The sequence below is a fragment of the Scleropages formosus genome, chromosome 11, assembly GCF_900964775.1.
Source record: "Scleropages formosus chromosome 11, fSclFor1.1, whole genome shotgun sequence".
Classification (NCBI taxonomy): domain Eukaryota; kingdom Metazoa; phylum Chordata; class Actinopteri; order Osteoglossiformes; family Osteoglossidae; genus Scleropages; species Scleropages formosus.
The window spans coordinates 16,337,108-16,361,463 of record NC_041816.1 but is presented as its reverse complement, the minus strand read 5'-3'; the positions used below and the strand labels follow the sequence as shown (position 1 = coordinate 16,361,463).

General features: G+C 40.9%; 3 protein-coding genes across 4 annotated transcripts; 2 read left to right on the top strand and 1 right to left on the bottom strand.

The window, feature by feature from the left end:
• The first annotated feature begins 776 nt into the window (after nucleotides 1-776).
• lrrc61 (leucine rich repeat containing 61) lies at nucleotides 777-5,743 on the top strand. 2 transcript variants are annotated; one of them, XM_018763382.2, is made up of 9 exons: nucleotides 777-1,119; nucleotides 1,762-1,857; nucleotides 1,957-2,103; nucleotides 2,495-2,555; nucleotides 3,103-3,188; nucleotides 3,651-3,716; nucleotides 4,117-4,185; nucleotides 4,512-4,637; nucleotides 4,899-5,742. In XM_018763382.2, the coding sequence occupies exons 1-9, from the start codon at nucleotides 1,092-1,094 to the stop codon at nucleotides 5,003-5,005; spliced, it is 786 nt and encodes a 261-aa protein (XP_018618898.1). In that variant the 5' UTR covers nucleotides 777-1,091; the 3' UTR covers nucleotides 5,006-5,742. The 2 variants fall into 2 exon arrangements, with proteins under 2 accessions (XP_018618898.1, XP_018618899.1); XM_018763383.2 differs by lacking the exon at nucleotides 1,762-1,857 and having other exon boundaries at nucleotides 4,899-5,743.
• Nucleotides 5,744-7,777: 2,034 nt separating this feature from the next.
• On the top strand, nucleotides 7,778-14,004 carry idh3a (isocitrate dehydrogenase (NAD(+)) 3 catalytic subunit alpha). Its single transcript, XM_018763916.2, has 11 exons — nucleotides 7,778-7,804; nucleotides 9,299-9,361; nucleotides 9,605-9,688; nucleotides 10,232-10,346; nucleotides 10,437-10,624; nucleotides 11,723-11,856; nucleotides 12,065-12,167; nucleotides 12,243-12,307; nucleotides 12,532-12,616; nucleotides 12,831-12,983; nucleotides 13,401-14,004. The coding sequence occupies exons 1-11, from the start codon at nucleotides 7,778-7,780 to the stop codon at nucleotides 13,482-13,484; spliced, it is 1,101 nt and encodes a 366-aa protein (XP_018619432.1). The 3' UTR covers nucleotides 13,485-14,004.
• A 176-nt stretch (nucleotides 14,005-14,180) lies between these two features.
• Nucleotides 14,181-24,312, bottom strand: acsbg1 (acyl-CoA synthetase bubblegum family member 1). The gene is made up of 14 exons (XM_018763915.1): nucleotides 23,810-24,312; nucleotides 22,771-22,844; nucleotides 22,298-22,572; nucleotides 21,927-22,015; nucleotides 21,568-21,688; nucleotides 21,400-21,480; nucleotides 21,159-21,308; nucleotides 20,737-20,913; nucleotides 20,120-20,301; nucleotides 19,788-20,021; nucleotides 15,165-15,382; nucleotides 14,885-15,024; nucleotides 14,554-14,800; nucleotides 14,181-14,387 (listed from the first exon to the last, which is right to left on the bottom strand). The coding sequence occupies exons 1-14, from the start codon at nucleotides 23,980-23,982 to the stop codon at nucleotides 14,314-14,316; spliced, it is 2,235 nt and encodes a 744-aa protein (XP_018619431.1). The 5' UTR covers nucleotides 23,983-24,312; the 3' UTR covers nucleotides 14,181-14,313.
• Nucleotides 24,313-24,356: the final 44 nt, after the last annotated feature.

Below are 24,356 nucleotides of genomic sequence, written 5' to 3'. Positions count from 1 at the left end.
ACTAATTTTACGGGAGCAATTGAGGATAAATACGTTGCACCACGGTACAACAGCAGCAAGCGAGATTAGAACTGACAACCTTCGGATTCAAAAGCAGCACCTCTTAAATACTAGGCTATCAGCTGCCCATTATACTGTAGGCTACTGTACTGTGTACTATGTATTGTATTCACATTCAGTTCACAGGTACAGTACAGCTTCCTCCTCTTAGCTGGACTAATTTGATTCGTGGAGTATACGAATTGCACCAGCTGAGTTGGTAGTATGTATGGGAGAAAATAACGTCGATAGACTGAAAATTCTGTGCACCTTTAGTCAGGGCACATATACAAGCAATAAAATTATCACATCAGCATATCTCAGTGTAACAAATAGTGTACCCACTTATTTTTAGATAAGAATAAAGATGATGTGCAGTACGAAGAAGTCACGGGCCAGATTATTATCATGTAGTGCAGCAGTGAACATTTGATTACATTGCAATCGTGGGATTTGATATTAAAGTTTACCAGATGCATTTTAATCTTAGGTAATGTTAGGCTGTAAAAAAGTGTGGCTGTTTTGCGAGAGTTCAAACACGATAACACTTCGGCTGTTTAAACTTTAAGTCAAACAGGAGATCAATTTGACCATGTAGATCCTAACGTTTTCCAGTGACTTCGCTGGGTGAGACTCGGATCCCAAATCAGTTCTGGGAGACACTTCCACGCGCGCATCGCGCGTCGTATCCTAGTTACAGGGGACGCGACACGCTTGCCGTACTTAGAAGGAGCTGCTGCAAAACCTCGCAGCACGACGGCGTCTCGCTTTACGCCTAATTGACATGTATCCTTGACGATATTATAGTAACAAACGTTCGTAGATGCGCCAATGTGTAAATATCCGGTTTGGTCAAACGGTAGTTGTAAGATGTACAAAAATACAACTTCCAGTTAGAAGCATAGTGAGTAAGACTGAGGTCGTGCGCTGGTAGACACTCCAATGGCTGCGGTTTCCGCCCGAGTCTGTTCGTAAGTGGATGGGATGGACGGACGGACGACCGTCTGAGCACAACAAATAATAAATAATCAGCTGCACTAACACCAGCTAAGATGGAGACCAAGAGAGAGAAAGAGCAGGGTAAGAAAGCAAGGCTCGCTTGCTCGACACATCATGTCGAAGACGCATTCGTTCGTTCGTTCATTTCGTTTTTTGCTGTTTTGTCGCCGGACCTAGACTAGTCTAGACTAGTAGTCGCAGCTTGGCTTCCCGGCCGACCGAGTTCAGTTCGGGACCAAAACAAAAGCGGAGAGATCGGTGACCAGCGACGATGTGTGGCGATGCTTGACCGTTTGTTTTAGGCAATGTTTCAGTGACGACGCTCTTAAATTAAATTGACTTAAGTCCGCACTGGTGGTGGGGGAAAAAAAGCGAAAAATGTTGTGCAGGCAGCCGGGGTTGCATTTCCATTTGCACGTCGTATTACAAAAAACGGCTATAAATACCGATGATCATGATTAACTTCGCGCGAAGCGTTCACGGTGTGTAAGACAAGAAACTGCTTACTATTAATTTTATTAATTAATTATAGGTACTGTGTGTCTTCTTTCGTTTTAACCCTTACGTATCATGGTGTCGGCTGCTGCTGCTGCTGGAGGACCGAAAAGTGTCGCTATTTGATAGTCTTCGTCACTTTTTCTTTTTTTTTTTTTTTTCCCTAAGCGAAGATCTAATTTATGCTTATAAAAGCGACTACGAATCCGCATCTGTTGTATCTTTCAGAAACAGAATTTGCAAAAATAACCCCGGTGCTCCTGAAGTCCAGGACGGGGGAGTTCGACCTCGAGTCAGTTTTATTCCTTAAACTCAGGAGTCTCGGTACGATTTTCATCATCATCATCATCAACACCTTACTTGCGCAACAATGTTACTCTGCGTGATACTGGAATATCAAAAGTGTGTGTCTGTGTTCAACAGGTATCTGTGACCTGGGATGCATAGGCGAATGCACAAACCTGGAGAGACTGGACCTTTCTGGAAATAACATCACAAATTTGGCACCCCTGTCTTCTCTGAGACGTCTTCTAGTCCTGAATTTATCTGCCAACCGAATTACAAGTTTAGGCAAGGGGCACATGCACAAATATACTAGTAGTATTTATATTAATATCTAAAAGTATGGTCTTGCATTGCCAATGAAAAGTTTTGATGTGAATAATCTCATTGGAAAAAAATCTGTATTTAAAATTCAGTTTATTCTTGCAGTATTTTACTGCACACAGTACAGTCCTAAATTTGTGTTTGTAGGGCTCTTATCTAAAATTTGAATGGTAGAATAAAGGTATTCGTGGAACCCGTGAGTTATGGTTGGCTTTATTCATATTAATATATGACTCAGCTTGATTGATACTGTGCAAAATCTAATAGGGAGGTCAGCAGTCATGGAAATCTGTATGTGGAAAACCTGAGATTGGAGAATTTGCAATAAATATAACTCATTTATACTAAATTTCAGAGCCCATTTGCAGCTGTGATAGTATTCAGACCCTGAATGTGGCTGGAAACCTAATTAGCAGGTAAGAATGATAGGCTGATCTGTTAGACTTGATATTAAGCATTTAAACAAGACTGGAAGGTCAACAGACAGTTGAACTACATGATTATATTGTGGTCTTTCACCATTCTGTCTCATATCATGTGATTAATTTTGCTACTACACAGAGGAATTAGCGTTTCTCCATGTAAAAAGGAGCCCAAAATATACCATATACTTGCACTTGTTTCATGTTGTGGACTTTTCTCATAACTTCAGTTACTGTACATCAAAAAAGTAGTCGATGTTCTAAAATTAATCAGATTTGTTTCTAAAAGTGACTTAGCATTTGATTGCGTACTCATCTTGACATGAGATTTTTTTTTTTTAAATTTATTTGACCTGAAATTTAAAAAAAAAAAAAAAAAAAATGTTCATTGTGCAATGTGTCAATGTTTTTGTCTGTTATTGGACAAATATTTAGGCTGAGATATTGAAAACATGTCTCTATGATGCAGTATTTCTTTAAAGGTAAAGCAGTACTTTACATTTGATATGTTATGAAGGTGAAACATTTTTATTTTTTACAGCATTGAAAACTTATACTGCCTTAAGTCATTAAGAAAACTGGAGAGCATTCGACTTAAGGACAACACATATGATTATTCCAATCCAGGTAATGTATATACAGGTATGCGCCACTTAATGACGACCATGGAGTGTACAGTACTCTTACACAACGGAACTTTAAGTAGAAAGAGTACACTGTAAAATAACGAAACCTACTGTACAGTAAATACATAAATCAGTAGCAGTTATCATGTACTATACAAAAAATCGTATACTTTCATATGTTTGGCAGCGCAGTTGGTTTGTTTACAAAACATGCTTAAAACGTGTGAACGATGCATCGCGTTATGACCCATACGATGGCTACGATGTCGCTCTTTGATAGGAATTTTTCAGTCCATTATATTTTTATGGGACCACTGTCGTATATGTGGTCCGTCGCTGCCCGAAACGTCGTAAAGCGGCACATACCTGTATTTTAATACAATGTTGCATTAAGTGTGAAATGGATGCCAATTTATGTATTCTTTAGTTGGATTACTTAAATTCTATTATTTTTTTTTTTCAGTATGTAAGAATTCTTCATATAGAAACATACTCCTTGAAATGTTCCCAAACATCAAAGTGTTGGATGGTAAGTATTTTATCAAGAGCTGATTCTCCCCCCAGTACAGTGTCATGTTGTTGAGGCTATTTGCATATCTTGGATTTTGAAGACTGATGATGATAAGGTGTGGTTGTGCTTTTATTTTTAATGTACTTTTGATACATCTCTTTGAAAATTACACCCACTGTAACTAAGACATTTCTTTAGTATGCTTGTGGTATGATTATCATACCCTTAGTGTGATCCATTTTAATGGATAATTATCTGCCACCTGTGATAGCGGAGCTAACTAAATGTTTAATGGACTGCAAAGTGTACTGAGTGGGCTTATCTAGAGCCAGGTCTTCGGACCCAAGCATGAGTAAAAATTTTACCATAATTTCTGTTTCAGGTCTTTGGTTTATGTATTTCATTTGTTCTTGCCTAGGAGAACGAGTTGTTGGAAGAGGGAGTGATCTATATCAGCTATGCAAAGATATTGATGATATAATAAAAGGTATTACATACAAAGACTTGAGTTTGCTGAAGAGGAATTTGCTTACTGTTTTATTGCAGCTTGTGTCTAGATACTCATTATATATACTAACAATCTTAATTTTGTGTATTAAAAGTAAACATAGCCATGAAATTCTTATTTTGATAAATGTATAGAATACAAACAAATGTACTACATTTTGGCACATTGTGTTATGTAAAATTTCTGTTTTTTCATCTCTTTTACCTTCCAAAGTATACAACATAAAAACTATATTAATTCTCTGGATAACCTAGGGATTTTCTCTAATGGAAACATCACTGTTAAATACTGCTCCTCTCCATCAGCAGGGATATATAGAAATGGACCACTTCCTGAACTGCCTGACTGCAAGCCATGGATTGAAGATGGCTTTCTTGATATAAAGACTTCCAGCAATACAATAATTGAAGAAGCCTATAAACAGTTCAGTGGTAAGTTTTCATTGTGCTGATACAACAAACCTTGCATCACCTTTTTTCATAATGGAGAACTATTCATTACATTGAATACTGATGTCATATGTTGACTGATAACTAATATCAGTATTAAGAATGGGTTTATTTGTCAGAAAATGAACCATACAAAAATTTGGAGATTTACAGATTTATTATTGGGTGGTATGTATCACATTTCAGCAATGAATTAAATTTTGATCTGCTAACGTGATGAAAACGGTTATTTTCTCTCCACAGATATTTTACATGAATGCAGACTCCTGAATAATAGAGCAGCTCATGTAATTTCTCAAACTGAACGGAATCTGAGCATTAAGAACATGCCAAAAGAGTATGCTGTTTGAAGACCAGAAATGAATCGCACCATATGCCATTTAGTGCTTTTACTAGAACATTCATTGTATTTTAAAGTGGATTCTGTGAAACATTTTGTGTAACAGTCTGTATTCTTGATACAGCATCAGTACCAGAATCCTTGCTTTATCCTTGTGGCCTGTGATGTCAGTCTGTATTTCGGAACTGAGTCAGTGTCTTGTTTAAAGGTTTCAGTGAAATCCCATAGTTGCACACCTAAGAACCCATTTTCATCTCAGGATATTATATACATGCATTAAGCAATGCATGTATATGTCATTAAATAGGACACACATGATGCTGCTATTGACAAAACCATGCTTTTACCAGACGTATATGCAGCTGACCTGTTTGTATCAAAATAGATTTACAAAGGTTTTCATTGTCTTATATACATTTTGTGGTCTTTGTGCTTTTATTACTTGCAGATGCTAATAGCTGAATTAGCTAATTACACAGGAACCATGATTGTCTATGACATGAATGAGAAAATATGCATCTAAATATGTTAAAGGAATGCATAAGTTTTTCTTGTAATGATTCAGTGATTACAAATAGTTTTAAACTGCCATTAAACAGGTCTTGGGTGTGTTTATGAAAAAAGACCCATTCAGGCAGGGGAAAAAAAAAAATAGAAGCAACTGTATTTTTTATCTTTGTGTTATCAAATGCAATTCCTATAAGTACATAATAAAACTAGGCGCCATTGCAGAGATGCTGACAAGTATGTACCTTGCAAATTACATTTGCAGGAATAACACCATGATTTCAACAGTCATTCTGTAATTGTATGGGACATTGTTTTACTGAAAAAGTAAAATGATTGCTTTGTCTGTGTCCAAAATGTAACACAGAAACAGGAAAACATACATGAATAATGTACCTAAATAATCTTAGACTGAAGATGGGGAAAAAGAACAAAACTCTACTTTGGACTGTCCCAAGTCTATGCCTTTTGAGGGTATTCAAGTAATTTTCTACATCATTGATAATGTACCAATCAAGTTTTTTTTTTCTGCAATGATTTGAGAAATGTCCATTCTAAAGAACACAATCTTATCTGTTAAACATGGTGAATCATTTTAGACTTCTAGTAGTACTCATAATGCTGCCCTTGTGTTGTTTTGAACTGTTCTGCAGGTTATAGTTGGTTACTTTATTTTGCTTCTTACTGAACTCTGGATTGGTGTCTGTTGCACATTTCTGTAATAGCATCGGTACGCTTCTAAATGATTTCCTCAGGAGACTTAAAGGAAGCAAACATCACATGATGCCTCAGTGTTTTATGCTCCTCAAAAAGTAGTGTAAAGTGAGTAGATCAGTGCCAAGACATGCAATGTTGAGGAACAAAGAAGTAAAAATCAATGGAATAATAAATACCTGTCCAGGTTGGGCAGTGACAAGATAACGGGATGGTAAGATCATGAAAACCAGGGGTGGGACGAGTTAAGTCTTCCCCTGCTTTATATTAGTTAGCCCTTTACATTTTTTTTGCACGCAAGGTGCCGAATCAATCCTGTGTGTGTGTTGCACTGATGTATGGATAAGTGACCCAGTGTAAGTAGTGTATCTAGCAGTGTAAGTCACCACGGTGAATAAGCCTTGGTGTGTGGGCCAATAACACTACATAGAGTTCATTGGAAGATGCTTTGGAGAAAAGTGTCTGCTAAATAAATAAATGTAAATGTCAACCTGGACCCATAGCGACCACTCACGTGGTTTTCAAGGCAAGTCAAGAGAGGAACAGGTGGGTTGCCAGGTCCTTCTACATTTGTGGGTGGAAAATGCAGAGAAAATCAGGGAGCCGCCGCGCACCCCATGCAGGACTTGAACCCCAGACCCGCCACACACTTTTTTTTTGGGGGGGGGGGTTAAATAAAGGATCGTCTATTCCTGACTTTTATGGCAGCTACTCGTGTGATGAAGATTGGTTCATATGGTGGAAAGAAACTAACTTCACTTAAGAATCACTCGTCTGCAACTTCTCTCTCGGTGCACAATTCGTATATTTCTGATGTGCGTCACTGACAAGCGTCTGCTAAATGAAATGTAAGGGGAAATCATTACAAATGGGTTGAAAATAAAATGTTTTTAGTCAGTGCACAAACTAAACGATACGAAAGGTTAACACGGCTCTTTCTCGTGCACCTGCGGAACGAGTTTAGGGGCTGAAGCCGCCGTCTAATCCGCGCTACGCGACCATCTGGCGGTTAAGTAACGCGTTCAGGGAACGGAACGAGTGGAAGATTCAGCGTCAGCACTTCCGCGTGTTATAATGACCTGCTCTTTCCCGTACCTGTCACAAGTGTCTGATGTACAAAATCTGTACCGGCTTATAATCATATATGAATCTCGTCGTAAAACTTGGAGATGAGGGTCTGGGGAATAAACGCGGCCTCATAATCATCATTTAATACTTGGGCTGCAGTCTTTAAACTGATGAGAACAGAGGGGTTGAACGTGTGGGTTAAACAGTGAGACATTAGAGAGGTGGATTTTGTTAAATGTTCTGGCAACCCTGGGTTAAGACATAAACGCTTCCTCGATTATGTCCGTTTTTTTTTTAGAAAAATTCTTAATTGAAATAAGTCCTGTAAGGTGTACCACGTGATTATTTTATACCTGAGCTGTGAGGGGTCTAAATGGTTAAGTTTCCGAGAAGGGGGATTCAGTAAGAATGCCTGGCAACCACTCATTGGCTGAACCGCGGCTGCTTCCTCGTCTGCTCGAGAGCGCAGGACTGAACGCGGTGGCTCGTCGAAATGGCTGGAGGCGCGTGGAGGTCAATGGTAGGTGTAGGTGTGACAGTGACGAGCGCAACGCGGCGACGGGATTCATCCGTGTTCCATAAAAAAAACAGACACACACTGGCCACAGTTGGCTCACTTGATGCAGGAACGCGAAGGCGTTGCCGTTGGGAAGTGCAGCAGATTGCGCGAGGGAGGCCTCGTCTCGTGTCCTTCATCCGCGCGCAGCCCCAGCAGCCAGCTGCAGCGCGCGTGTTACGCTGAAGTAGCTCAGCGAGGAAGTCGCGTTAGCTGGCAAAGGTGTATGAGATATATATATGTGTGTGTATATATTATATATGTAATATGCAGAGTGAGAAAGAGACATTCACGGCGGAAAGGAGAAAAGGGTGGGTTTCGACGTGTTTGAAGCAGTACGGAACGTGCCGCCGACGGAGGAGCCAGTCCGCACCAGTTTCTTGTCCGAGTTGACGAGGCGGCTCTGGTTCCGGCCCAAACCACAGTAATACCGGTAAAGACAGGACTTTAACGGTGTCATTTTCACACAATGAATCGGCCAGTGAAACTAGTTGGGTGCTTTTAATAAGCTCTCAACTCGAGCAGCTTTTGCTAGTAAATCCCAGTCCAGGGCGACTCGTTTAATTTTAAACTCAAGTTCTCTTACGGCAAAACACAGAATTTTACTATCATATCAGTGTCCAGTCTAATGACCTAATATTAGCCTATTAGTCACTAGTACATAATTTCCAGTTATATATTGTGTTCCTAGTTGGTAGCCATCTGAGTGCTTGCTTCGTGTTAAACGTGAAATTCAGGCGAATGTGAATTGGCTTGTCACTGTCAGGTTTTTCTTCTTTTTAAGTGGTAATTTTAGTGTGGGATGCTATTTACCTTGTATGACTTAAGTGTTTTTGTACCAGTGCTTCAGTCAGTGCCCCAGTCAGTGTATCTGTCTACATACATATATACACACATTGTCAGTAACCACATGTTTGGTGCAGGGTCATGGTGGTCTGGAGCTTGTTCTCCCAGTCTTTTTATGTTTTCTGTCATTATTGTGTAGTACTCTAACTTTGGTTAGAAAGACCTCCTCTATACAGAAAACCGTTGATTCCCAGGTAACCTGCCCTTGGCGAAGTAACCTTGTCAGACCACGAAAACACATAAAAAACTGTTACGCTACCTATAGTCCTTTGCAATAATATGCATGTATAAGAGTATTGTGAACAGTCTGTTCTGTGAATTTTTTTTTTTTTTTTTTTTTTTTTTTTTTGAAACTGTGAAATTGAACAAAATTGAAAAGCTGTCCCTATACTGTTTTTTTTTTTTTTTAAACTAAATTGGGTTACCTGAAAAAGTTGGGCTGCTTGAAAAAGTCCTGTCTCGTCATTTTCATGATCGCCATGGAGAAGTTTGGCCTCTCTAAGCAATCAGTCATGTTCAACAGACACGTAACTGACCGTATATGCAATTAAGCATAAGTGCAGTGTGTCTCATATTAACACCATTGGTTGTTTTCATGTTTTTGTTCCAAAGCTGTCTGTGCTCATGGGGACTGTAAAGAGCAAGGCCCCATGGACAAGGAATTTTACCCAGGGTGTAAGTAGTGCTGTTAAAGCATTTGCCTCTGTAACATTAGTTAATCTTATGTCATGATGTCAAAATGCTGTAAAAGTAAGATTTGTAGTAATCTAAATGCTCTCTGGAGTGCTGAAGTCTTTCATAAACCATTTAGTGTAATTTTTTATATTCTTACTGTTTATTTTGATAAGCTTTTTTCCTAACTAAATTAGTCAAGCTACTTCATCTGTTGAGATAATCATGTTTTTGTTTGCATTATAGGTACAGACTGTAACGTTAATCCCTGGTGATGGAATTGGTCCTGAAATTTCTACTGCTGTCATGAAAATTTTTGAAGCTGCTAAAGTAAGCTTCTCACAGTACAGATGTTTTCTCCAGAAGTTGGTCACTGCTCTGTACTGGAGTCTGGGCTTTTTATTTTAATGCGGAACTTGTAGTCATTTGCTTTCTAAACTCATATGTATGATTATGTAGTCAGGCTTGATGAAATCTTGCATAAATTGATTCTGTAATGATAGTAGCTTCTGCTTTTGGAATTTCACATTTGGTTATGACAAGTATGGTATGACTTAATCAGAGATCAGTGTTTTGTAGAAATACCATTTTATGCAGTGGGGCAGCAGATAGTGTAGTGGTTAGAGCTCCTGCCTTTGGATCCAAAGGTTGCAGGTATCAGTTCTGTTTCTGGCTGTAATAGCCTTTAGCAAGGGTCTTGCTAATAAAAAAAAAAAAAAAAGATGGGATGTGTGTGTGGAGGGTTTGTTGTTGGTTTTTTTTTTTTTTTTTTTTTTGTGTGTGTGTGTGTGTGTGTTAAATAAGTCTTAGAACCTGCAAGAACTGGCTGGAGAGATGGTGCTGATGTTTTCACTCTTTTCTGTTTCTACCAAGGCTCCCATACAGTGGGAAGAGAGAAGTGTTACTGCTATCAAAGGACCAAGTGGTAGGTGGATGATTCCACCTGAAGCAAAAGAATCCATGGACAAAAGCAAAATTGGACTGAAAGGTACTTATGCACTCCACACCATAATCACAATGTTTAGCAATAGGGACCATGCTTTTGGGATTTAATGTTCTGTGCCTCTTTAACATATAGGACCTTTGAAGACACCTATTGCTGCTGGTCACCCCTCGATGAACCTGTTGCTGAGAAAGACCTTTGACCTTTATGCCAACGTGCGTCCTTGTGCCTCCATTGAGGGTTACAAGACCCCCTATGATGACGTGAACTTGGTAACCATCCGAGAAAACACAGAGGGAGAGTACAGTGGCATTGAGCATGTGGTATGTACCTCACAAGCCAGTAACCATAGTTCAGCATCACAATAATATCACATACTCTTTCAGAGACAAAGAAATGGGTACCTGAGTTATAAGGAATAAGCGTACATTTATTTTTGTTCTCTATTGTTAGATATTTTAATAATACATGTATATTGCAAATACTTTGAAAGCCAAAATAAAAATGCCTTTATTCTCATCTTGTAAATGCCACACCCAAATTCTTCTGTCTTATGAGTAAAGTGAAACATCCAACATGTTTTATGCTGTTCACTATGAAATTTTCATGCCATTTTATGACGCCCTGCCCCAAATTAAATTAAAATAAAATAAAACTGATTGGGCAGAGATCTGTGCTGATGATCAAACCCTTAGATTTATAATCTTTGCGTTTGTACTAGAGCTTCATTTAACAAATACCTATGTGATAGAAACTTGTACTATTCCCCAGAAGAACAAAGATCACCTCTTTCTGGCCTATGTGGCCTTGTCTGTCCTTAATGGTACACCTGTATATTTTTCCTCAATATTTAAATATCCTGTTTATACAGATGAGCTGCTGGGTAGTTTTTTTTTTTTTTCCCCCCCCCCCCCCTTTTCTATAAGGGCAGTGTGACACCACTGCCCCACCCTGTATAAAGGTACAGTTTTCCTTACTAATATATGGACATTGTTTTCTGGAAGCAAACATGAATAGTCCAAATCCACTTTACCTTTGTTAGCATATGCTTTTCTCCAAAGCAACTTACAATGTTAAGGTACCTACAATTATTTACCCATTTATACAGCTAGGTAAGTACCTTGCTCAAGGGTATTACAGCTGGAGGTGAGAATGCAACCTGTGACTTCTAGGTCTAAAGGCAGCAGTTGTAACTACTACACTACCAACTCTCCTTATAGTCTTCCTTTTTTGAGCTCTTCACATTCTTGATTTAGTCAGCAATAATGTATGGTGTATTTTCACTAACAAAGTGTATAATTGGATTGATACTGATTTTCTATGGTTTTTTTTAACTTCCTTTTGTCAGACCTTTTCTGTTCACTCAAGTGTTTCTAGTAATGCAGTTTTACTTTAAATCTACAAATCCTGTCTTTTTTCAGATTGTTAATGGAGTTGTACAGAGTATAAAACTCATCACAGAGAAAGCAAGCAAGCGTATCGCTGAGTATGCTTTTGAATATGCCAGAAACAACCAAAGGATAAGTGTTACAGCAGTTCACAAAGCAAACATTATGTAAGTAAAATTTTAAAATGTAGTATTCATAATTATTGATAACTCTGAATATAATTGAACTCTGAATATGAAATTTTAAAAAGCTTTACAGTGAATAACATGTAGAATTGCTGATAAACTAAAGCTGCAAGGTGCATCTCTGAACTATACTGAGAAAGTTGAACAATTCTTTTTTTTTTTTTTTTTTTATTATTATTATAAATTGCAGGCGCATGTCTGATGGACTGTTCTTGCGCAAGTGCCGGGAGGTGGCTGAAAACTACAAGGACATTAAATTCACAGAAATGTACCTGGACACAGTGTGTCTAAATGTATGTTTTACAGTTGCTAGATCTGCATTGGGTTACATATTTCTTGGTTTCTGTAACTTATTGTTTTCCTTTTAGATGGTACAAGATCCCACACAGTTTGATGTGCTTGTAATGCCAAATCTATATGGTGATATCTTAAGGTTAGTGAAAGTATTAATTTCTATTTTGGCATAAGAGTTTGAACATATTATTGATCAAACCTGTTATACTCAATCTAAAATATCACCCATGCAAATGTTTAATGTTACTGTTTAATCATTTATTAAGGCAAGATATTTATTTGGATATTCCTAACAAGTATCAATGGAATCTTTAATGAGCCATAGAATAATTGACATGCAACAAATGGATATTTGTTTTCCAGTGACCTCTGTGCTGGTCTGATTGGAGGTCTGGGAGTCACTCCAAGTGGCAACATTGGAGCTAATGGTGTTGCTATATTTGAATCGGTATGTCAGTGTGTGCTACAAGTAACACATTACCCAGTGTTCTTTTCTTTTAAGTCAGTTCTTCTGGGGAAAAAAAGCCCTTAGTCTTCTTTATGTGAGACATCCTCAGAAGTCTTGAATTTCATATAGCCTTCTGAATTTTTGTATTTCACATTTTCAGCATTTAGCTCATATTTACTCTGAATGACTTTTTTCTGGCTGACATTTCTTCTAGGTCCATGGAACAGCTCCAGACATAGCAGGAAAAGATCTTGCTAATCCCACAGCTCTTTTGCTCAGTGCTGTAATGATGCTTAGACACATGGGGCTTCATGGATACGCAAAGAAGATTGAGATGGCCTGTTTTGACACCATCCGGGACAAAAAGGTGGGCTGGCTATCTGTCGTGCTTGGTGACCAGCACAACAACATTACACCTTTACATGTATATAGCGAAAAGTCATCCTTGACCATTTGTCCAAGTCAGGGTTGTGTTAGTCAGAACCTATTATGAAAGTACAGGGCTCAAGGCAAATTAGGTCCACCATGGACAGGATTTCAGTCTGTTAGAAAGATGCACTCATTCACGTACTGCGGGCAAATTAGTGACTAATAAACCTACGTTGCATGTCTTTGGACTGGGAGGAAACTGGAGCATCCAGAGGAAGTCTATGGAGGTATTGGGACAACATGCAAACTCTGCAGAGACTAAACTGGATTTGAACCTTCCCCATGATTAGCCCAGGCACTGCTGTGCTACAGTGTTGCTGACAGTAAAGCTCATTCACTTAATTTCTTCTTCTAGGTTTTAACCAAAGATCTTGGCGGAAACTCTAAATGCTCAGAATTTACAAATGAAATCTGCCGAAGAGTGCAAGATATGGACTGAGATGCTGCTGATGTCTGTATCTGGGGTCCTCCAACATAAACGTAACTTCATATTTGAGCGCACAATTTGACTCAGAACTGTGTATGAATCAAGATGACATTAACGTGCTGAATGTTTCTGTCCCCTTACACTCTGAGCTTTGCAAGTGGTTTTTTTTATATTCTGGAGATTGTTGCTTAATATTTATAAAATGATTTTTGGCTGTGTCAGAAAATATAAACTTGCTAATATGCTTTTTTTTTTTTTTTTTTTTTCCCCCTCCCATTGGTGGATAAAACCTACTTCTGTCTCTGAATATATTTTTTTTCCTTATTTTTTTTAATATTTGGACCACTTCATCTTAAGCACAGACATAAACTGCACCTGATTGTAACATTACCTGTGTTTTTCTTGTTATATTCAATGCAATGGAATTGACTTGAGGTTCACTGTATTTTAGTTACAGCTGCTTTATTTAGATCCACCTGGTTCAGTGCACTCTTAAATCCACAGTTCTCAGCATATTGAAAAATATTCTACATTTTGGGATTTACAGCTATATTTTCCTTATATCTTGTAAAATGTGGTCATGAGTTTTTGCCTGCAACTCAAAAGTTTAATTTAAATGGAAAGATGAATGTGTTGTGAATTAAACATTTAATAAGAAATGTATTAAAATGGTAACATGACCATAATACTAAAGTGTTACTGCAATTATGCTTAATACAGTGAAAGTATCTGTAATCATGAATTTACAGGTAAAAGACAATTTGCTTGTGAGGACATTTTTAAAGTAATGGTACAGCTATCTCAGCATTCAGACCTGAAACAGCAAAACAGTTTTACACTTTTACATATAAAATTTCTCGATTTCTTGCCTGTACAGCTCCAGCACCACAGGTCGTCGTAATTTCATTGTTGGACCTGCAAAAAGACAATAGTCAATAAGTAAAAACCTTCCAAGTATAATTCCTGTAAGCCAGCAACACAAATTGGAATGCATGGACTGCCATGTTAAAATATGACTAATGTACCTTCCACTAAAGCTGTTGAATTAGTAGCTGCATGATTCACAAACTCTAGTCCTTACCTAGTTCCCCTCCGGAGACTGAGAAGTCCTTTGGCAGTACAGTCCACTTCTGTATGCGCTGAGCATTGGAAACGGCCCTGGAGTTCACGTTATCAATTCCGTTTTGAATGAACTGGTAAACCTCTTTATCTTTTTCCCCGGTAATGTCAGACACTTTTTTGGCCTGACTGCCCAGCTGCTGACAGCACTCCAAAGCCTCCAAACTCAAATTATCGGTGGGCTCCATTGTCTCAGCATTGAACGAACACTGAAAGAAAAAAACAGAATGGATATCCAGGGAAACCTTATAGTCAAATGGCAAGTCACTATATAAGCTAAAAGGTTCATGTACCTTCAGAGTTAGCAGCATTGACAAGAACTTCCTGTTATCACCAATGAGCATGGCATTGCTAATAATGGGAATCTCCTTTTTCACTGCATCCTCTATTGGTAGTGGAGGAATATTTTCTCCTCCAGCTGTGATGATTAACTCTGTATCCAGGCAGACACAATATACATAAGTCTATTAAACTGAATGCCTACTAAAAGCACAATACAGTGCTCAAAGAGTGCATGCATCTGTTGTGCTATCAATGAGTGGTGTGAACAAAGTCCAAAACACTTCAACACACCCTTCATCCTTCCAGTGATGTACAAGAAACCATCTTTGTCCGCTCTCCCTAGGTCACCTGAGCGAAGCCACCCATCTTTGTCCAAAGTCTCCCTGGTCTTGTCCTCTAGGTTGAGGTAGCCCATGAAGACATTCCGGCCCCAGAAGCACACCTCTCCATTCCCATCTCCATCTTCATTAGCTAGCTTGAATTTGCAACCAGGAACCACTTTTCCACAGCTGCAAACAATTAATTTCAGCCTTTTACAGTCAAACTTAACTTTCAAACTTTAGCTTTCAGATTTATAAGTAAACTGTTTTATCAATTTGCTGTGATTAACTGAAGCACACTAAACAGTGGTAAATGTGGCACATAGGTAGTAATACATTTATTCATTTAGCAGACACTTTTGTCCAAAGCAATGTACATCTCAGCAAAAGTACAATTTATGCATTACATTAAGAGAAGGAGACATAGCTGCAGACATAAAAGTCTCAAGCAAACCTAGTTTATTCCCAACCACTTACTGCACCGAAGTTCATCGTTCAAGTAGCATAAGACGTACAGGATAGACAAATCCCGATACCCTCTCACCATTGTTTTTTTTTTTTTTTAATTATTATAAGATACACAAATGAGCAGTACAATACCAGAGTAATGACTGAATAAAGGTTGTATCTGGGGATGCTTCTGGAGTTATGATGCGTGGATAGTTACAGTTAGATGAGCTGGAGAGATCTTGGGCGAAGTGGATCTGGGAAAGGTGGGTTTTCAGACCCTTCTTGAAAACAGAGTTTCCGCAGTTCTGAGTGACGGGAAGGTCATTCCACCACAACAGACCCAGAACCGAGAACCTCCGAGCCTTCCCTTTCGTGCGCGGGACCACCAAGAGAGCAGAAGTAGATGAGCGAAGGGGCCTGGCTGGGGTGTACCGGTTGATTAAGTCTTGCAAATAGCTGGGAGCAGTTCTGTTGATGCAGTTGTACACAGTAACCAGGGTTTTGAATTTGATTCGGGCAGCTATAGGAAGCCAGTGCAGAGAGATGAGTAGAGGAGATACATGAGAGCGCTTTGGCAAATCAAACACAACTCATGCAGCAGCATTCTATAGAAGTTGCAGAGGTTTGACAGCATTAGCAGGAAGGCCACACAGAAGAGAGTTGCAGTAGTCCAGACGGGAAGTCACCATGGCCTGGACAAGTAGTGAGGTAAGGACGAATCCTACGAATATTATGCAGGATGTATCTGTAGGACCGGGTTGTGGCTCCCAGACTCTTAGCAAAGGAGCTAGGCGAAATGAGTGAGTTGTCCAGTCTGACTGAGAGATCGTGACAGGAGGACAGGCCAGCTGGGAGGTAAAGAATCTCTGTTTTGCAGAGGTTGAGTTGGAGGTGGTGATCATACATCCATGAAGAGATGTCTGACAGGCAGGCAGCAATGCGTGCGGAGATGTCTGATACACCAGTTGGAAAGGAGAGGAAGAGCTGGGTATCATCAGCATAGCAGTGGTATTTGAATCCATGGGAGGCTATGACCGGACTGAGGTAGGAGGTGTAGATAGAGAAAAGAAGACGACCCAATACTGAGCCCTGTGGAACACCGGTTGAGAGAGGCAGAGGAGAAGAACAAGAGCTCTGCCAGACCACTTGATAGGATCTGTCAGAGAGGTACCGCACCTTTGATCTCAAGTGGGTAAGAGAGGAGAGTAGAATCTGGTGATTGACAGTGTCGAATGCTGCAGACAGATCAAGGAGGATGAGGACCGAGGAGAGGGAGGCAACTCTAGCAGCTTGGAGAGCATCAGATACCGCCAGAAGGGCGGTCTCAGTGGAGTGACCAACTTTGAAACCAGACTGTTAACCATCAAGGAAATGGTTCCAGGTGAGGAAATCAGACAGTTGATCACAGACTGCCTGAACAAGGGTTTTGGGCAGGAAGGAGAGGAGAGAGACCGGTCTGTAATTTTCAACGAGATTGGGATCCAGGGAGGATTTTTTTAACAGAGGTGAAATTAGAGCAGTTTTGAAGGCAGCTGGGAAACAGCCAGAGGAGAGTGAGGAGTTGATGATAGAAGACATGAAGGAGGAGAGTTGCAGGGAAATATTCTGAAGGAGTGATGATGGAATTGGATCAAGTAAGCAGGTGGTGGCTCTGCGCAATATCAGGAGGTCGGCAACTTCAGATTCAGAGAGCGGCTTGAAGTTGAAGAGGATAGCTTTGCAGGGAGGTCCAGCGCGAACCAGGCAGGTTGATGGTGAGAATTTATCAGTGATCGCTTTGACTTTGTCTCTGAAAAACAAAGCAAAGTCTTCAGCAGTGAGAGAAGAGGAAGGAGGAGGTGGTGGGGGACACACAACGGATGAGAAGGTAGCAAAGAGTCTGTGTGGTTTTTTGGATGCAGACTGTATTTTGTTATGGAAGAGGGAGGTTTTAGCTGAAGAGACAGCAGACTGAAAAGCAGCTATAAGTGACTGGTAAGCATCCAGGTCCGATGGAGTTTTGGATTTACGCCATCTTCGCTCTGCAGCCCACAGTTTGCTTCTGTTAGCACATAACGTATCAGACAGCCATGGGGTAGCAATGGGGTGTGCTGGTCTAGAAGACAGAGGACAGAGAGAGTCAAGGGTGGAAGATAGGACAGATAGGAAAGTGATAGTGGCATTATCTGTAGATAGATCTGAGAATTGTGGAGCAGAAGGGAGAGCGGCCAGAGTAGCAGAGGCAAAGCAGGAAGGTGAGTATGATTTTAAGTTGTGGTGAAAGGTGACAACGGGTGCAGGAAGAGATGAAGAGTTAGTGGTGAGGGAGGGTTGAAAGGAAATGAAGAAGTGGTCAGAGATATGCAGCGGATTGACAGAGAGAACGGGACAGCCACAGCTGCGGGAAAATACAAGGTCAAGACAGTTGCCCGCTTTGTGAGTACCAGGGGATTGGGACAGGGAGAGATCAAAGGACTGTAGGAGCAACAGAAAGCCGCTTGCATGAATGTCATCAACATGCAGGTTGAAGTCACCCAGGAGAATCAGCGGAGAGTTGTCCCCTGGCAGAGAGCTCAACAAGACGTCAAGGTCATCCAGGAAGCAGCCAAGAGGGCCAGGAGAGTGATAAAGGACAACCACAACAAGAGTGATTGGGGCAGTGATAGAGACAGCATGCCATTCAAAGGAGGACGGATCATGCAAGTGAAGAGGAAGAATAGAGTATTCCCACCGGGGAGAGATGAGCAGACCTGTGCCTCCACCTCTGCCCTAAGAACGAGAGGTGTGAGAGAAGGAGTAGTTAGTAGAGAGTGCTGCAGGTGTGGCTGAGTTGTCTGGGGTGATCCAGGTTTCAGTTAGGGCCAGGAGGTCCAGTGAGAGATGGGAGGCATAGGCTGGTATGAAGTCAGCTTTTCTCACAGCAGACTGGCAGTTCCAGAGTCCCATAGAGAAAGTAAAGCAAGATGGAAGGTTTGACAGGTGAGGATAAACCAGATTGCTGTAGCAGCAAGAGCGATCAGGTCTCCGGCGGTGGTGAAATCGCACGGCTTGGTTACCATAGAAGACTTTGATGGTCGACATGTTGGATGCATGCTCCCTTGAGGACAACTGCAACGGTGGCCTCCCTCGGTGGACTCTTCCAGGTAGACTCCCTTGTCTTTGCACCCCGAGTCTTCGCACCAAGAGGCTGCTGCAACCGCTGTCACTACGGGTCACCAGCTGCTATTTAAACTGGGCTACTGCCTATCAGCTGACTTCCTAATAGAAACCGAAACTACACCAACAATGGCGACCAAAACAAACAACCAACCAGACGTGATTAATCGAACTCCCGGAGTCACGCCCACTCCCGCTACGGGACACAAAAATGATCCAGAGAACAGTTGTCTTAATAAACCACTAAATACTACTTAACAAAGAAAATAATTACAGTGCCATGCAACGCTACACAAACACACAACTGATTGTATCTATCAACCTGCACAGCTACACGACACGAATGCGCGACGGGAAAAAGCGGTAGCAAAACAACTACACTTACCAGAAACACCACAAACAGCAGCGACGCACCTCCAACGCAAAATATAATGCACAATGAACAGGGTCGACGGCTTCCACGCAATTTAAGGAGTCGGGGGCGGAGATTCCTAATCGAAACTACACCAAGAATGGCGACCAAAACAAACAACCAACCAGACGTGATTAATCGAACTCACAGAGTCACGCCCACTCCCTCTACGGGACACGGAAATGATCTGGAGAACAGTCGTCTTAACAAACCACTAAATACTACTTAACACACACACATTTTCAGAACCGCTTGACCCATACAGGGTCGCGGGGAACTGGAGCCTACCCGGTAACACAGGGCGTAAGGCCAGAGGGGGAGGGGACACACCCAGGACGGGACGCCAGTCCGTCACAAGGCACCCCAAGCAGGACTCGAACCCCAAACACACCCGAGAGCAGGACTGTGGTCCAACCCACTGCACCACCGCACCCCCCACTTCACTTAACAAACAAAATAGCAAAATAATACCATACAGAGACAAACACTGCATTAGCGAGAATCAAGAAAAGAGTGATTTTTTCTGAAATGTAGATATCTCTTATTACTGCTGATGATGTTGTAGGTATGTGTTGTATCTTGCTGAGAAATATTTACCTGGCCAGCCTGTAAGCTTTGGGACCTGACATAAAATGAGGTCCTGTGCTCTCACTCATGCCATAGGCTTCATACAGAATAATGTTGAGGGCCAAGAAGAATTCCACTGTTTCTTTGCCAATGGGGGCTGCCCCAGAGAAGAACTTCAAGCACTCAGAAAGGCCCAGTTCAGCACGAAGCTTCTCTAATACAAGGCTGTCTGCAAGACTAAATAGAAAGGGCCGCTCCTCACCCCTGAAAACAAATGCAAAACGTTGACAAGTTAAAACAAGTTCCAGAAAACTTCAGGTGCAAGGAATTCCAGTGAGTGGAATCTCAGTGAGTTGCCTTACTTGTTTATCCCCTTCTGATGGGCTTCCAAACTCAAAGTCATTGCCCAAGTCACCATCTTCTTTTTCAAATACCCAGAGTGGGCTATGCCTTCTTTTATCTTCTCCATCATCTTCTCCCAGACCCGAGGAACACCCATATGAGATGAAGGATGGACATCCTTCAATGTACTTATTAAAGTTCCCTGAAAGAAGAAGGAAAGGGATTAATAATAGAAAGCAAATCACCTAAGAAACAAATATTAGTAAAGCCAAAACTGCACACACAGCCATGGAATAATAGAAATGCACACACACACACACACACACACACACACACACACACACACACACACACACACACACACACTTTCCAAACCACTTGTCCTATGCAGGGTCACAGGGAGCCAGAGCCTAACCTGGCAACACAGGGTGTAAGGCTGGAGGGAGAGGGGACACACCCAGGACGGGATGCCAGTCCATCAGAGGGCACCCCAAGCGGGACTCGAACCCCAGACCCACCAGAGAGCAGGACCCGGTCCAACCCACTGCGCCACCGCGGCCCCCTCATAGAAATACAATAACAGGATATCTAGAAAAAAAGTTAAAAGCTAAAATAATCAATGTGTCTATTTGTGTACCTTTAATGCATCAGGCTGTGCAAAGTAAACAAGTTCCCCCCATTGAATGCCAGTCCATAGGTCATAGATCTGAGCAGCAATATGGCTGAGAGGCAGGTAGCTGACCAGGGATTCTTGGCGGGAGTTGGCCGGTTGCACATCCCCTGCCCGGCTGGCATGGTGGGCTGTCCATGTGATCTAACAGTTCAAGGGGAAAGTCTTAGTTCCACTGGCTGAGGCTTTAAGACTGTCTTTTCATGACATGAAACTTTTGAACCTATTTATTCCGAGACGTAAGGTTTGCATTTAAAAATATAGGAATAAATAATATAATATGAAGCTATGGATGTGTCAAGAACGTGACACGGTGTCAGCTAAAGAATTAATCTAAATAATAAGGATTTACTGGCCCGAAACTTATTGGAAGGTGTTGTGAGACTTACATTGTCATGGCTGAGCATCACTCCTTTTGGCTTCCCTGTAGTTCCAGATGTATAAATCAGTACACAACATTGATTGGCTTTTTGGCTCCTTATGATCTCATCCAGATCTTTCTCAGGGATATCCTGTCCTAGTTCCATAAACTCCTCCCACTGTTCAAATAAATTACCATCAGTTTCAGCAACCCAGACCACACAGACCAGCCATACTGTAGTAATAAGTACATACTGTTCATGAACTCACTGAATATAAATTGGACACAGTCTTCTGAAGAGGTCCAGAGTATTGCACTATGGCTTTTAGATGTGGTAGCCTATCCCTAACCTGAAACATTAAGAGGGCAATAATCAATGTTTTGTGTACGTACACAGCTATACAGTCAAAATGAAGACTATGTATAGGACACACAACCTGGAGGATCTTGTCGAGCTGTTTTTGATTTTCTACCACAATGATGTTTGCTTTGGAGTCACTGGCAACATGATGGCAGGCCTCTGGAGAGTTTGTGGCATAGATTCCTGTCATTACTCCTCTAGTGTGAAGTTTCACAGAGAACAAAACACTTCAGCGGGTGCAGTTACAATGGCTTTAGTGTAAAAATTTGTAAAACTAAATTCAGTTACATAAGTTTCCAGTTCCATATTAATTTATGTAACTGCTAAACGTAAATCTAAAGACTGGCAGCCTGTATGTACAGAGATTCCGTGAAAATGTGGAAACTTTTTTTCTGTTCAGACTGTTGAATTTTTAACATCATATAAGAGGCTCACCCTGCAAAAATGGTCCCAACAGCTGAGAAGAACCATTCAGCTGAATTGAATCCCAGAATTGCCACACTGTGAAATCGCTCCAAACCAAGCTGTATAACGACAAGATGTTCAAAACTGTACAATATTTCTTTTGTAAGATTTTACACACTAATAGATATTGAGGATAATGAAGATAATGACAAAATCAGAATGATGCACTTGCAAAATACACGGGTAATTTGAAGTTAAATATTCTAAATATTAACAGAAGCAATCTTAAGTTGGTATCTGTAGTTATTAGATGCATAAATGGTATTTGCTAATGAAATCAAAACTGCTGTTTTACACTATACATGTATGAAACCATCTTATTCATGACATAGCATCCATACCTTCAGGAAACTTCTAGCTGCAGTTCGACAGCGATGATAGTACTCTGAAAAGGTGATCTTTTCCCATTTGTCCTTTTTCCTAGTAGCCAGAGCCCACAGGCTGTTGTATTTCTCTACAGATGCTTTGAACATCTGATGAACAGTGATGGGTTCTTGCAGACAGTCTTCATCCATTCGTAGTTTAACCGAACCACTGGCTTCTGTGGTCCAAAGGGACTGTGCAGGTGCCAAGGACACATTGCTGAGGACTTCTTCAACACTTTCCTTCTCTTCCCCTGTCAGACAGGTGAACAAGAGCAAAACAGGGTCTAACTTGAAATAAGTCAATTTCACAATAAAACCTTCTGATGAGAGACATTGTTATATCTGTTTTTTAGTACAGCATTTACATTTGGCACTATGGCACATAATTTCAGAATGTATAGATAACAGGCACAAAATAAAGCATATGTTTCATGGTGGTGTGTGCTCACGTGACTTGACTCCAACAGCCTCTTCTGCCTCCTTCTTCAGATCTGTCATGAACCGTTGTGCTGACAACACAAGACTACAATAAAGAAGACAGTGATAAGGAAGAAGAGACAAGCACTCACTGACAGGTCTACTGCACCTACCACGTGCACTGTAACTGCAGCCCCTTCTTTCAATAGGTCACATGACACGGTCCCCAGGCATTGTTCACTTCGCACAATATCGGGCTTTGGTGACTCACTGTCCAAGCCCAACAGCTTTGTTCACCAGAAGGGTTCAGTGAAAGAGAAAGAACAGCTCATTCCCCACAGCCATGGAAACGTCCTGAACAGACTTTTTAGCCCCCTTGGGATCCCCCTCCTGCAGGGCCTCTTCCAAAAGTCTTGGGAGAAGGCCAGTGTTGGCTACAAGTTTGAGCAAGTCTTCTACTTTTCATACTGAATGAAAGACCTTCAGAAGCTCTCCCAAATATAACAACAACCAAAAAAGCCAGGTTCTCTTCCCTAATTGAATTCTGAATTTCTCCAGTCATCATCCTAACAATTTCTCAATGTTTGTTAAAAGAAGAGTTCACGCACTGAGCTTCTGTTACATTATGAATAATATAAGTGTGTGTTTAGTATCCTTTACTTAGGTAAATACACTGCTTCTATTTTCACCCGAGCACACAGATCTCAGGTAAAAATAAGACGAAACTGGCAACAACTACCATACACTATTACTTTTCAGATGCCCATGTGGCATGTTTTACTAATATTCAGCATAAATTCGGGCACATTCTTACTCTTTCGACCTTATGATCTTCACAAGACCTTCTTTATCACTGGCAAATATTATTAACTGAGAAATAATACCTTACTCACTGTTTCTAAAACAGTTCCTACACCTTCTACTCGTCTTCTGATACAACGAATTATCACATAATTGGGAGCATGATGATGTAACATTGATCATTAAATTATGCAACTTCGTTAAATGTCTCCATTTTAAGAATTAGCATGAAATTGAAAATGATTTTTTTTTTTATTATTAAGTCCATACCGGTCTCCTAATTCCTCAACACATGATTCTTGGTGGTTTTCGTTGTGATCTGGAGTCGCAGCGGAGCACTTTGTGGTGGACATGCCCGTCAGCGGCCGAGTGAAAGTTGCGCTGCTACACCTTCCCAAAGTTGGCATAAAGAAGCAGCGCTCGCGAATGGAGCCCGTGCGCATTTGTTAGTGGCACCGCTGAGCGCGGCTGTGCGTCCAGCGGGAACCGGGGAGTCGGGAGAGCGGCAGACCGTGCGCGGCCCCGGTCGGCGTCTGACAGCACTCGACAGCACTCGAATGACGGGGAGGAGGAGCAGACGGCTCAAAACATTTGAGCGTTTGGATGCCATACAATGGGAATGGTCCCCAGCGCAGCTTTTTCTTCTGATATGCCTTTTTTAAAGGATTGTCTGAAAACCCTTGACTAATGACTCGTTTCCTTTTACTTCAAGTCAAAGAACATGAAATGAATCTTAATAAGCCTTCTGCCCTTTCAAATGCAAATCTGTTCCGCCGATGTTGAAGAAAATCCAGTAGAATGCGTTTCTAATAAATAT

Excerpts from the sequence above, each read along its gene's own strand:
- acsbg1 (XM_018763915.1), bottom strand. The coding sequence starts at position 23,982 with ATGCGCACGGGCTCCATTCGCGAGCGCTGCTTCTTTATGCCAACTTTG. Across the intron at positions 22,573-22,770 it reads GGCTGTTGGAGTCAAGTCAC|GGGAAGAGAAGGAAAGTGTT; the intron begins GTGAGCACACAC and ends CCTGTCTGACAG. Across the intron at positions 20,022-20,119 it reads CATCAGAAGGGGATAAACAA|GGGTGAGGAGCGGCCCTTTC; the intron begins GTAAGGCAACTC and ends ATTTGTTTTCAG.
- lrrc61 (XM_018763382.2), top strand. The coding sequence starts at position 1,092 with ATGGAGACCAAGAGAGAGAAAGAGCAGG. Across the intron at positions 1,858-1,956 it reads CCTTAAACTCAGGAGTCTCG|GTATCTGTGACCTGGGATGC; the intron begins GTACGATTTTCA and ends TGTGTTCAACAG. Across the intron at positions 3,717-4,116 it reads AAACATCAAAGTGTTGGATG|GAGAACGAGTTGTTGGAAGA; the intron begins GTAAGTATTTTA and ends GTTCTTGCCTAG.
- idh3a (XM_018763916.2), top strand. The coding sequence starts at position 7,778 with ATGGCTGGAGGCGCGTGGAGGTCAATG. Across the intron at positions 10,625-11,722 it reads ACAGTGGCATTGAGCATGTG|ATTGTTAATGGAGTTGTACA; the intron begins GTATGTACCTCA and ends GTCTTTTTTCAG. Across the intron at positions 12,308-12,531 it reads CTATATGGTGATATCTTAAG|TGACCTCTGTGCTGGTCTGA; the intron begins GTTAGTGAAAGT and ends TTTGTTTTCCAG.